At 50.0% G+C, this 14359-nt stretch overlaps 1 protein-coding gene across 3 annotated transcripts; it reads right to left on the reverse strand.

The window, feature by feature from the left end:
• Positions 1–582: 582 nt before the first annotated feature.
• On the reverse strand, positions 583–9459 carry MCAT (malonyl-CoA-acyl carrier protein transacylase). 3 transcript variants are annotated; one of them, XM_082634860.1, is made up of 4 exons: positions 9235–9459; positions 7729–7816; positions 4895–5112; positions 583–1904 (listed from the first exon to the last, which is right to left on the reverse strand). In XM_082634860.1, exons 1-4 carry the CDS (start codon positions 9418–9420, stop codon positions 1485–1487), a joined length of 912 nt encoding a protein of 303 aa, XP_082490986.1. In that variant the 5' UTR covers positions 9421–9459; the 3' UTR covers positions 583–1484. The 3 variants fall into 3 exon arrangements, with proteins under 3 accessions (XP_082490986.1, XP_082490985.1, XP_082490987.1); XM_082634859.1 differs by having other exon boundaries at positions 9001–9459; XM_082634861.1 differs by lacking the exon at positions 4895–5112 and having other exon boundaries at positions 1633–1904; positions 9001–9459.
• Positions 9460–14359: the final 4900 nt, after the last annotated feature.

The following is a 14359-nucleotide window of genomic DNA, read 5'->3' on the forward strand; positions in this document are numbered from 1 at the left end:
TCAGGGGACTTCCCTGGTGGTCCAGTGGTTAAGACTTCCCCTTCCAATGCACGGGGTGCAGGTCGGGGAGCAAAGATCCCACATGCCTCGAGGCCAAAAAACCAAAGCAAAACAGAAGCAATAAAGACTTTAAGAATGGTCCACATCAAAAAAACAACAAAAAAAAAGTGCTTCCCTGGTGGTGCAGTGGTTAAGAATCCACCTGCCAATGCAGGGGACATGGGTTCAAGCCCTGGTCCAGGAAGATCCCACGTGCCGCGGAGCAACTAAGCCTGTGCGCCACAACTACTGAGCCTGCACTTTAGAGCCCGTGAGCCACAACTACTGAACCCGCGCGCCTAGAGCCTGCATTCCACGAGAAGCCACTGCAGTGAGAAGCCTGCGCACTGCAACGAAGAGTAGCCCCCGCTCGCTGCAACTAGAGAAAGCCTGCACGCAGCAACGAAGACCCAATGCAGCCAAAAATAAAGAATAAAATTTTTAAAAAATCTTTAAAAAAAACCCCCAAAAACAAGCTCAGAGATTTCATTCCCAATATGGTTTTCCTACTATTGCTGAATAATGAAAAAATCACCCAAGAAGTTTAGAATGACTCATATTTAATACGGACGTTAGGAGCAGAGAATCTGCACCCCGCTCCTGGTGTGGAGCAGCCCAGGATAAGCTCTGCGGGCAGGCCTGGGCCGAACCAGGCCCCGGGCACACAGCAGGCACTCCATGATTGCGGTCTAAAGGGAAGACTGGGGGTGGGGGAGGAAACAGAGCCCTCTGCCGCCCTCCCCGCACCACTCCCGCCTTGCTAAAGGACCCTCTTCCCTACCAAGGCAGAGGCCACTCACTCCCTGGCATACAGCAGGCACTCAATACTTTCTGTGCGGTAAGTAAACAGATGGGGCCCTGGGTGTCCCAACTGTTGAGTGAAGGGGTGGACGGAATGGCTGCCAAAGCCCACTGGGTCCTAAAGCCCTTTGACTCCGGTGATAAAGGAGCTAAGGCTTTGGCCGTGTGTGGCCAGAGGATGCCGGGGCAGCAGAGGAGCCCGTCTGGCACTGGTCAGCCTTGTGGCCATGCCACCTGCCCACGGCACCAGGCCAGGCCTTCCCAGTCCTCAGAACACACCTGCCAGCCAGGTTGTTCCAGCCCCTAGTACAGAGGAGCCCCTGCGCCCCCGAGAGGCGGGGGGTGGGGGGTGGGGGTGGTGCTGCTCAAGAGGCAGGGCGGGAACTCACCAGTCTTCACAGAACCGTCAGGGCTGCATCTCTCCCCAGCACTCGAACGTGTTTCAAGGGGGGAGAAATGGACTGTGTCACGTAAAGAAATACTCATTTTCAGTGCTTTTTATGTGGCATTCAAAGCACTCTGCAAACAATCCCTCCCAATCACTTGGAGGCGGCGGCCTGGCTGGGCTCGGCCCACTGGAGCCCCTTCGGCCTCCTCAGCCACGCCCCCTCCACGCCAAGGTCCTCGGGAGGCCCCTACAGGTTCTAGTCCAGGTCCTCGTCAGCCTCCTGCACCTCCACGTGACTGTAGGACCTCCAGGCCTGCAGGTTACAGCTCTTCAGGATGGTTCCCAGCTGCTTCCCAGGTCCTACTTCAAAAGTTTTGGGGAACTCGGTGCCTTTCTTCCTCTCATATATGGTGTGCATCGTCTGCTCCCACTTCACCGGGGAGACCACCTGCTGGACCAGCAATTTCTGGATGTGTTTTGGATGCATGTATCTATTCCCATTAACGTTTGAGTGGACGGACACCAGAGGCTTCTTGACATCAATTGCTTTTAAAACTTGTGCCAGGGGCTCCAAAGCTGGCTCCATGAGGCTGGTATGGAACCCACCGCTGACCGGCAACATCTTGGTGCGCCTGAAGTGATACTTGGAGGAATTCTTCTGGAGAAACTGCAGAGCCTGGAAGCAAAAGAAGGGAGGTTTAAGCCAAGCAAATCTTAGGGGAAGAAACAGAGAGGCAGTCACCACTGGCTGATGTCATCACAGTCCTACGTATAGGATATGCTTATCTCTACACACCAGCACATGTTATTTCATCCTGCACAGCTGTAAAGTCAGTGTCCCAGAAGCCCTCACTAGCCCGGTGGCTCCAGGCAACCTCTTTGAACTTCTTTTACTCCATAAAATGAGCACAATTTCACCTACTTCGTAAGATTGCTGGGAAGTGATCAGATAGGAGGTATCTGATGAACGAAAAAGCAGTATCTAGTAAGTGTTAGTTTTCAATTAGAATTCTGCTACTCTTCATAATTTTTTTAAGCCTGTTTTCTTGTTACTCCATAACCTTCAAGATGAAAATTCACAAGATTCCAAGCCTCACTTCACAATCCAAGGTCTGAAACCCCTCATCTGGGGTCCTCTAGAGAAGACAAGAGCTTGATTAAAAGGGGCCTCTGGGACTAACAGGCCCAAACTTAGAACCACTTGCAAACATCTTTAAAACAGTATATATTCTTAAGAGACCCTGTGCCCTCAGGACACAGCCCAAGGCCTACCACCCTGACAGCCCTTCACTGGGATCCACCAAAGGCCTTCCTATGCACTAAGCCGTCTGCCACGTCCCTCCAACCTGACACCATCCACGGCCTGCTCAGAAGCTGGGCCAGCTGCTCCTGAAGACTCAAGGTAAGTCACGGCAGCTGCATGACTTGGGCACTTTTACTTCACCTGTCAGTGCCTGTTTCCTCACCTGTAAAATGGTGATAACAACAATAGTCAATAGGGCTATGAAGAACTATGCTTGGTATACAAACCCTATAGAAGGGTAGCAATTATTAACTTGTTACCAAGCCCATCCATGTCCACTGGAAAAAATACAGCAGCGTCTGGAGTTCCCTGGTGGCCTAGTGGTTAGGATTCCAGGCTTTCACTACCGTGGCCCAGGTTCAATCCCTGATTGAGAAACTGAGATCCGGCAAGCCGTGCGGCACGGCCAAAAAAAAAAAAAAAATACAGCAGGGTAGCTATTTGTGCCCCCGAAAAGTAGGAGGGATTAATATTTTTGGTTGGATGGTGCTCGTTCGTCCCTCTCTGTGGGCCCCGCCCTGCAGGAGTTTAGCCTGCTGCCCAGGCATGGCCAGTTCAGCCCGAGGCTCATCACGTGTCGCTCCCCTCTGCCGTGGGTGAGTCCATCTGTTCCACACCGAGGCTGCTCAGCTGCCTGAGCCTTGGGACGAAATCCGAGTGGAGCAGAGCCCAGCACAGCGGACCGTCATGGAGTGTGAGCCATGCGTGTGGGAAGCACAGAGGGGTCTGGGCTGTCACTGCAGCAGAGTCTAGCCTGACCTGGCTGACCTGGTGCTTCACACCCAATCCCACGCTCCATCCACCCCCACCTCACTGAGGGATGCGCCCCCAGCACCTCTCTGAACAGGAGACTCTTGGACTTCACAGCCCAAGCCCTTCCCACCATGCCTGGACACTTCTGATCACCGGCATCTACGGAGACAGCTACTCGGTGGCACTTCTGCACCACTGCCACGGTCTCTAGGTGCTTTCCATGGGAAGCCTCTGGATTCATCCAACTCAAGTCCCAGGTCAGGGCCACAGGAGTCAGGGATACAGCCTCAGGGTCCAGAGGCTCCTGTGGCTGGCTCTCAAGCCAGGCATGGGTCTAGCAAAGGGCAAGGAGTTTTTTCACGTCCACTGTTGGAAAGGGACTCACCTGCTCAGGGGACTCTGCCCGCACCTGAGCTCTTTGCTGCAGCACTTCCAACAGCACCAAAGGCCAAGCCTGGGATCCCAAGAATCGCCACCTGCGCTGGACGCCCACCTGCCTGGGAGCCTGGGAGACTCCTGCCTGGACTGCGGGGCCCCTCCCGGCCCACTGATGGGCTTCCTTCCAAGGCTATGAATGGGAATAGGCAACCAGCTCCGTGATTCGCTTGGGGCCACCATAGCTGGTCTTCCTGTCATCTCAGAACTGCCCCAGAGCCTCTCACTGATTCAGAGGAGATACATAAGGACACCTGCGTACTGGCAAGGCCTTAACAGGGAGACGAACCAACATGGTCAAGTGGAGGAAACCTGGACTTCAGAGGGACATGGACGGGAGCTCTCACCCTGCCTCCACCACCACTAAGCGCGTGGCTCTGTGCCTCAGCTTCCCGGTGTAGAGCTCCCGTCCACAGAGCACAGGACCAGACGGAGGACCAGAGGAGACAAGACGGGGAAGCACCCATCCGGTCTGCACTCAACACTCCCCAGCCAGGCACACGGTACAGAACTGCCCCTTCAGTCGGGCGCTCCTGTCCACCTGGGATGCCCTGCTCTCGGCAACCTCATCCTCCAGGCACCGCCTCCTGGCACCCTGGTAGTCAGCCTGACCCTTACTGTGCTCTGAAACCTGGAGTCATCCATTCACAGCCAGCCTTCCTGTGACAGCAGGAACCCCGGCTGATCTGTCCGTGTGTCCTCAGTGCTTGCCACACAGGAGCTGCCCGAGAAAGGATGTCTGGGGCAGCAGTGAGTGGAAGGATGGACAGAAGGAAAGGGTGCAAAAACAGACACCTAAGAAAAAGTACAGCAGGGCAGAGTAACCCAGCAGGAAACAGTTTCTCTCTCTAAAGAAGCAACTGGATCAGAGGCTGTGAGAAGCCCAGAATGTATCACAGGAAGGCCCTGGAGATCATCTGGCCCAGCCCTTTACTTTCCACGTGGGCTGGGAATTTGCCCAAGGTCTGTACGTGGGGGAGCGGAGATAGTACCCCAGCCTCCTGCCTCTCTCTGCAGTGCTCGCTCCACCACACACACCCCTGGCCCCCAGATGCCTCCCAAGGACCAGGGCTGGGCAGAGCACCTGTTACGCTCTGTGCGCTCCCAGGTGTGGAATAATTCCAACCTTCTGTACTGGACTGGGGTCTAGGAAGGTTGCTCCCGTGAACACCAACCTCCAGGTGTCCTGAGATCACCCTGCAGTCAGGAAAGAGGTAGTTGGACACCTCGCACACGGGGTTCTCTATGCCCAAAGTCTTGCAGTGCTCCTGGGCTTCCAGACAGGCAAAGGTGAACTTGGACTGAGGCTGGCCGAGGACGGACAACATCCCACTGGGGACAGCTTCTGAGGCTTCCTGCATGGCCTCAGCTCGGATTTTCACTGCATACAAACCTACCCAGAGAGAAGTGCATTTGGAAAAATCAAGGCACGTAATGGAGAAGAGAAGCCCAGACCCAAAACACAAAGCACAAATTCCACACTGTGTGCTGGAGACATTGATATTGGTATCCAACACCAGTCTACAAGCCGCAGTTCTACATATCTGAACCATACATATATGGTACCACTATCATCAAAAGGCAGGGTGCTGTCCCTGGTACAACCTCAGTGTCCACCGACAGATGGATAAAGAAGACGTGGTACATATATATGATGGAATATTAGTCTAAAAAAGAATGAAATAATGCCACTTGCAGCAACATGGCTGGACCTAGAGATTATCATACTAAGTGAAGTTAGAAAGAGAAAGACAAATACCATGTATCACTTATATGTGGAATCTAAAATACGACACAAACGAACATATCTACAAAACAGAAACAGACTGAGATATAGAGAACAGACTTGTGGCTGCCAAGGGGGAGGGAACGTGGGGGAGAGAAGGATTGGGAGTTGGGGATTAGCACGTGCAAACTATTATATACAGGATGGATACAACAAGGTCCTACGGTAGAGCACAGGGATATACATCCAATATCCTGTGATAAACCATAATGGAAAAGAATATGAAAAAGCATATATGTATAACTGAATCACTTTGCTGTACAGCAGAAATTAGCACAACATTGTAAATCAACTATACTTCAATAAAATTTAAAAACAGAACAAAAAAGAATGGACTGCAATTACTGGACAGCTATCATCCTGGTCCTGGGCCTTCTCCCTGCTGGGGAGGGAGATGACCAGACCAAGGAGTGGTTAAGGGACCAATCCGGGGTTTGATGGGACAACAAAGTCTGAGGAACAAACCCTGCACCCTTTCTCTCTAACACATCTTCGTTCACCCGGCACCGTATATGTCTGTAGTGGACTTTTAGCCCTTACACAAGCAGAACTGTGGAGCAAATACATTAAAAGCCTGTGTTAGCAGGCAGGAGAGAACCCACAGCAACGTGGAAACCCTCCCAGGCAGGCATTAAATAACTATGCAAATTGTCAAGTGAAAAAACACAGAACGTCAATAATCCTGCAAATTACATACACATAAAACTGTATTTGTATAAAATGGTTTTATCAGGATGTGGAAATATGAAAAAAAATTTCCACTTCCTTGGTAATGCTTCCTTCCTATAATGCTTTTTTAAAAAACAATGAGGTGAATTTCACATGAAATATAACCAGTTTCAAGTGTATAATTCAGTGGTATTTGTTGTGTTCATGTTGTACAACCACCAGCTCTAGTTTCAAAACTTTCCATCAGCCCATACAACACCTCATTTCTCCTTCCCTCCATCCCCGGTAACCTCTAATCTGTTGTCTCTCTGGATTTATGTATTCTGGACATTTCATATAAAAATATGTGATTTTTGTGTCTGGCTTCTTTCACTTAGCATGTTTTTGATGTTCATCCACACTGCAACATAAGTGTTTCATTTCTTTTTATGGCTGAATAATATTCCACTGGATGGATCTACTACAATTTGTTTATCCATCCATCTGATTATGGACATTTGGATCATTTCCACCTTTTGGCTATGATGAATAGTGCTGTTATAAACATCTGTACAGGTTTTTCCATGTGGACATGTGTTTTCATTTCGTAGGTACAGACCTGCGAGTAGAACTACTGGGTCACATGGTAATTCTATGCTTAACTTGAGGAACCACCAAATTGTTTTCCACAATGGCTGCACCCCTTTACAGTTCACCAACAATGTGTGAGGTTCCTACATCCTTGTCAACACTTATTATTTTCCTCCTTTGTTTTTTAAATTAAAGCCATCCCAGAGGGTATGAAGTGGTACCCCACTGTGGTTTTGAGTTGCATTTCCCTAATGATTGGTGATGTTGCACATCTTTTCATGTGCTTATTGGTCCTTCGTATATCTTCTTTGGAGAAATGTCTATTCAAGTCCTTTGTATTTAACTATAAGCAAAAATGTTTACATGTTTATACACAAAAATCTTAAGAAGTGGAACTGGTATGGCTCAAGATCAAACACTGATTTATTCTTTTTCACTTAATGAGAATCTATTGATGATCTACCACACGACAGGCACTGGAGGTACACGAGTGGACTAAGAATGCACGTAAGTAGTGGGAGACACTAAAGCAAGAAGATTTCACAAGACTACAAGAAGAAAGAAATTCCCTAATGAACCCTTCAGGCTTAAAAGGGAATCAAGGTGAAGTCTGGTCCTCAGGTCCCATTGTCACCCCCACCCATGGCTCCCTTCCCTATTACCCCTGAGTAGGTCCAGAATTATTTTTGGTAGTGCCCCTTGTCCTCAGTGAGCCCAGCAAGACAATACTGCATGCATAAAACCGAACCTTGGGACTTTCCTGGTGTTCCAATGGTTAAGAATCTGCCTTCCAATGCAGGGACGTGGGTTCGATCCCTGGTCACGGAACTAAGATCCCACGTGCCACAGGGCAACTAAGCCCGTGCGCTCCGGAGCCCGCGTTCCGCAACGAAAGATCCCCCATGCCACAACTAAGACTCGATGTAGCCAAATAAATAAATATATTTTTTAAAAAAACCCAAAACCAAACCTCTTCCTACGTACCTTCACAAAATTCCATGGCTCCAGCAAACACTAGGGCTGCAAATTCTCCCACACTGAATCCAGCAGCAGCAACACAGTTCTCAATAACCTGCAGCGACACATGCAGAAGAACATGAGGCCAAGTTCTCAGGCGAGTTCAGTCCGGGGCTCTGCACTTGCAAGCTGACAGGGGTTCAGCAGTTCAGTGAGCCAGGTTCTGCTGGCCTGGTGCTCCAGCTAGAAGACAACACACAGAAGTGGCCTTGACTATCACTGATCCAGCCCTTGACTGATGAGAAACTTTAACTGGCAACGCAAGTTAAAGCCTACTGGCGGACTCCTTGGTTGAGCTGTGATGCCAACCCAGGGCTCTGGATTCTCTTGCTTCTGCCCTGGTGCTGCCTCTCAGGCTGATGGAGACGCAGGACGCTACGTACAGAAGTTAAGAGCATGACCTTCAGAGTTACCTCTGGATTTGATTTTTAGCATGGGAGAGTTCCCTAACGTCTGCGCCTCAGTCATCTCATCTGTGAAATGGGGAGAGCAGCAGGACTGACCTCACAGGGCTGCTGAGAATTACATGGAGATAACACCCCTAAATCGCTCAGCACAGACCTGGCCCGGGACAGGCACTGGATGAATGTTATTATCATGACTCGACATGACCACTTAAACTAATTCCTTTAATATCTGAGTCTTCTTTCCTTACCCACAAAGTAACAGTACTTACCTCACAAGGCTGTTGTGAGGATGAAATGGGGTAAAGTACGAGCTTAACATTTACTGTTGTGATAATATTAATAGCAATCATTTCACAACGTCAAGTGAACTGATACTTTCAGATATCACCTTCTCAATGACCCTTCCTTTAAGGGTGAAACTTAATCCTTCTAAAATCATTTAGTATTAATTAAATGATTAAGGATCATTTAAAATCGCAACACGGCCCTCCATTCCCTGGCCCCTTTCCCTGCTCTATTCTTCTTTCTGAAACATTTATCTTTAACACACTATGTAATTTACATAGCATATTTATTCTCTATTATCTATCTCCTTGCCCTAACATGCAAGCTCCCCAAGCACGGGGATCCTTGTTTTGTTTGTTGTAGGCTGTATCCCCTGGGCCTACAACAGTGCCCGGCACGGTGGGAACTCAGTAAGGATCTGCCGAACAGATGAGACGTTGGAGCACGCCGGCCTGGCAGGCTGGAGCCTCGGCTGGACCGCGACCTAGCTGTGAGGGCTCGGGCAGAGCCCATTCTCCCCGGCCTGCCACCGGGCTTCGGGCCTCACCGCGGGCTGCAGGTGATGCAGTTTCTCGACGGCGGCCAGCGAAGCCACGAAGACGGCGGGCTGGCAGTGCACGGTGCGGTCCAGGGCCTCCTGCGGCCCATGCAGGCTCAGCTCCAGCAAGTCGTAGCCCAGCACGCGGCGGGCGGCGGCGTAGAGCTCGCGGACCCGCGGGTAGCGGAGCAGACCGCGGCCCATGCCCACCACCTGGCTGCCCTGGCCGGGGAAGAGCAGCACCGAGCACTGGCCCGGCAACCGCCGCACCGAGGCCTCCCGGGGCCCTTCCTCCGCCGCTGTCGCATCTCGCAGCAGCTCCTCCACGTCCACCGCGCCCGGGGGAGGCAGCAAGAGGCTCGAGGCGCAGCGGCGGCAGCTCACGCCCCGGCCCCAGGCCCACGCAGCCCGCGCGACCCGGACGTTCATGCTGAGGAACCGGCCCCACGCGCGTTACCAGGGCGACCGAGGCCCGACTGCGGCGGCGCAGCGCGGCGCGGTCCTTGACGCATTTCCTGCCGGCGGGCCGAGGCACCGCCGGGCGGGAAGAAAGGTTCCGCCGTTACCGATTCCGTCCCTGCTCTGAAGCTGTCGGCTGTGCGCCGGGTGATCCACACGCTTACCTAAACCTCCGCAGGAAAAAATAAAACGCGACACCGCACCACAATGAGCCCTCAAACATATTTAGTAAGTAAACAACTCAATGCAATGTAATATTCAACCTAGCATGGGAAAAGTACTTGAAACCCTTCCACATTCTTTCCTGTGTCTGATTTTCCCAGCACTGTCCTCTCTTTTATGTTTCCTACAAACCAGACACGGTGCCAGGCACAAAATAATCGTCCAATTAATATTTGTCCCGTTGAACGAAGCCCTGGATATTTTTCAGACATTAGTCTGTTTAATTCCTCACAGCAACGCTGTAACGAATACGTGCTATTATTATCCTCAGTTTACACATGAGTAGACAAGGGCTCAAAGACAGGTGGTTAGTGACAAAAGGAGGATTGGAAGTTGGGGTGCGAGGTTGGGTCAGAGAGAGTCTAATTCTGACCTCATCTCTAACTACACCCCTTTACGCCCCTGCTCCTCTTTCATTCCCTGCCAGCCTCTTCTAAGGAGCCCAGGACACACACACACACACACACACACACACACACACAAGCTCACTCCACACCTCAGAATGAGAAAGATCTAGGTAGACCTGAGGTAGGAGATAGATGGACCGCTGGGCTGCACAGCTGGGGTTTGTCAAGTGGAGTAAAATTGAAGCTTTGTTCTCACCCAGGCACTCTAAGGACAAAGCTAGTGGCAGAAGCTGAGCTCTGCTAAGGTAAAGAGAGAAGGCGCCCACTCCTGAGGTCAATAAAAACTTCCCTGTCTGCACATACGCACGCAGGAAGGCTCCTTGGGGGTCGGAAAGGGAGCAGCCTCCACCCCATAGTATGTGTGGACATACACCCAGCTAGAAGGCCTCTGCAGTGGGATCCATCTTAGCAAAATGTTGCACATGCATGTTGGAGAGGGTCCTGGGACCCGTCAGGTGTGAAAAAAGAAACGAGATAATTGGCAAAATGTAAACAAAGACCCGAAGAACTGTCCTATATACATGATTTAAATCACCTCTTTACTGAGCTCCTCATTCAGGACTCCCACACTCCTCTCTGAGGGTGTATTTCTGGCTAGCTTCTGACTTACTGCCCACCCACCCCCCATTAGAGAGGAGGCCCCGTAGCCTTTCCCTCCAGGTGTGTATTTCTGTCCTGATTCTGTCTTAATCAAACTGTTTGTGAGCTCTCCCACATGTTATGCTGTGTCTCTAATAATAAACTTTGTACCTGATTTTACAGTTTTTGCCTCCTTGAAACATTCTTGCTTTCAAATGGGGGAAAGAGCTAGGGCCCCTTTGCTTCTAGTCTTTAGCCCCTCGTGGTCTAGCGGCTACGATTCCTGGTTTTCACCTAGGCTACCCAGGTTCGACTCCTGGGCAGGGAACTACAATCTCTCTTCAGAACCGCTCACTGCTGTCTCTCCGAGATCAGACTTACATCATCAAGTCTACTACAGTGAGCTTGTCCTGAGAAAAGAATCAGATGAGCTCTCAGGTCATCCGTAGCAGCCTTGCTTTTGACACGGAAAAGGAGGAAATGAGGTGCATATCGAGCAAGAGGAGATTAGTTAAATGAATGATGGCAAATCTATACAATGCTGTGGTGATAAAAGATATGGAAGAGGTTTTCAGGTTAAGACATGAACAGAGCACACACTGCCTCCAGAAGCACATAAACCCAGAGGAAAAGAATCTTTTAAAGACATAAAACACAAGGGCAGGGAGAACAGGAACAGCAACAGAATCTCTTCAAGCTGGAAACCAGGATGAACAGTATTATCTGATTCAGCAGACTCCAGACAGCCGAAGGCTGAGAACCAACCCTTATTCATACAACAGAATCCTTAAATGCTTAGGAACTGGTAGCCCTAGGCACTTCTAGATCTAAGGATTAAAAAAGTCTGAAATTAAGAGAACTATTTGAAGGTGTCTTTGAAGAACAGTTAGATCTTTAGATGTCTTCTCTCTCTCTAGCCCCTGGGTGATACCTTTCCCTCATTCTGGCAAATGCTTAGCTCTGGAAAGGGCTGGGCAGGCCAGGGATCATGGTGAATGTGGGTTCTCTGCTGAAACAGGTGGATACTGACTGCTGAATGCAGAGATCTCCTTCCATGCTCCCAAAAATGTGCCACCAGACCCCTACCTTCCAGGCAAGAACTGGAGGGCCTTGGGGAATCTGACCAGTACAAGAGGAAAATGCTGAAGATATTGACAGTCCAGGAAGTTACCAGACAAATGACCAACAAGTTCAACTTACAGTGAAGCTAATTCAACAAATACCATCTAAAGACTTATTTTCCTTTTTTCTTCTTATCATGAGCAGTCAGGCAAAGATTCCCAAGCATCTGAGGAAAGCCTCTTACATACAGAAAAAAATAAAATAACCACAATGCATAGGAATCAGAGACTATGATGAGAGAAGAAAATAATTGTTTTAAGAAAATTATCCTTGATAGTTGAGAGGTAAGAGAAGACATTGCATCAGTGAAAAATGTATAGGAAGTTTTAATTTTTTTTATCGGTTTTTTTTTTTTTTTGGCCACGCTGTGCAGCATTCCGGATCTTCCTCAACCAGGGATTGAACCTGTGCCCCCTGCAGTGGGAGCACGGAGTCTTAACCACTGGACCACCAGGGAAGTCCAGGAAGTTATTTTTTTTTTAAAAAGAACCTTTAGAAAACAACAACAACAAAAATCCCTTGGAAATAAAAAAATAGGATAGCTGAATTTAAAAAATCAATAGAGGGCCAAGAAGAGAAAGTTGAGGAAACGTCACAGAAGTTTACGGAAAAAGAAAAAAGCAAACCATGAGAAGCAGGAGAGGAAGGGAAGTTAGAAGACAAGCCCAGGAAGTCCAGGATTCTGAGTAATAGGGATTCCAGAAAGAGAAGCGAGAAAATGGAGGGAAGGAAATCATCCCCTCTAAAAATCCAGTTTCTGAAAAATAAAAGATATGAGTTTCCTGAGAGCTGGAACATTGGATGAAATTAGACCCACATCAAGGAATATCAGCATGGAATTCCGGGACTCTGGGGACAAAAAGCTTAAAATCTTCCAGGAAGAACAAAAGGGGTTACACACAAAGGCTCAGAACGCAGAATGGTTTCAGTCTGCTCATCAGCACCATGGCAGCTGGAAAACAGCACGTCTCCATGATGCTGAAGGACCATGATCTCCAACTTTGAATTTTTACTCAGTCAAACATCAGTCAACCACAGGATAGAGTGCAAGATCTCAAAAAAGATACCTCCTATGTAGCCTTTCTTAAGACTGCATCCTTGGGGACTTCCCTGGTGGCGCAGTGGTTAGGAATCCGCCTGCCAATGCAGGGAACATGGGTTCGAGCCCTGGTCCGGGAAGATCCCACATGCTGCAGAGCAACTAAGCCCATACGTCACAACTACTGAAGCCCACGCGCCTAGAGCCCGTGCTCCGCAGCAAGAGAAGCCCGCACCACAATGAAAAGTAGCCCCCACTCACCGCATAACTAGAGAAAGCTCACGCACAGCAACGAAGACCCAACGCAGTCAAAAAACATAAATTAAAAAAAAAAAGACTGCATCCTTGGAGGATAGGCTCATCGCAAACACGGGGGAACCAGGAAGGGCGAGATGTGCTGGCCAGCTACCAGAGGGATCAAGACCACCCCCAGGCTGGTGGTGAAGAGAGATTCCAGGATGACCTGTGCACCAGGCCTTCGAGCAGCCGGTACATCAGAGATGCACGGAGGGCTGTCATCACCAAGTTGCCACCTGTCACTGTCCTGCCTGTTTAGGAACTGAAATGTCTGGTGAGCCTGGCCTAGATTCCCATCCACACTTGGCTGTCTTGATCACAGGCTGATGAGACCCTGTGCTCCCTTCCATGTCCTGCTGCCTGGCTCAGTGAAGGACACTGTTCCGTCTCACGGAAGTGTCCACCCCTGTTCCTGAGGTCTGGACACAGGTGCAGTGAGCTCAGAGGCAAGAAGACACACAGCCCACGCCTCTGACTGTTTCATATTGAATGTCCACACCACAGCCTGGCGAGATGTGCTGACGGGGGAGCTGCACACCCAGCCTTGCCCACCAGCTGCCCCAGAGGGACTCCTGTCAATGCTCAGGGAGGCTGAGGCCAGTCTGTGCCCCAGCAGCTCAGTTCAGTTTCACCTTCCTAGGGATCTTCCTCTGCCCCGGCCATCGTGTCCACTCTCTCCAGCCAGCTGCATGCTGCCCCTCAGCTGTTTGAAGCGAATCAATATAGGGCTCAGGGAGACATACCTAAGGGTCTTAATAAAACTCTAAAGGAGGGGCTTCCCTGGTGGCACAGTGGTTGAGAGTCCACCTGCCGATGCAGGGGACACGGGTTCGTGCCCCAGTCCGGGAGGATCCCACGTGCCGCGGAGCGGCTGGGCCCGTGAGCCATGGTCGCTGAGCCTGCGCCTCCAGAGCCTGTGCTCCGCAACGGGAGAGGCCACAACAGTGAGAGGCCCACGTACTGCAAAAAAAACAAAAAACCCCCAAAACTCTAAAGGAAAGTAAGGGTGTGTTTAACCCAAAAGTCAAGACAGAGGTGACCTCTGGAGTGGCAGGAGCAATCACCAGAGAGAGCACCAGGAGGTTCCTAGGGCACTGGGAATCTTCTTCTTATTAACCTGGGGGTGGACAGACAGCATCTTGTTATTATTCTAAAGCGTACACGTGTTAAATGTAGACAAATGTTTGATAATGTAGAAAGAGGTTTCTGATTTATTGTAAGGGGAAGAAAACAAATTACAAAA

This window comes from Mesoplodon mirus (assembly GCF_964341445.2).
Source record: "Mesoplodon mirus genome assembly, chromosome: 11".
Lineage (NCBI taxonomy): Eukaryota > Metazoa > Chordata > Mammalia > Artiodactyla > Ziphiidae > Mesoplodon > Mesoplodon mirus.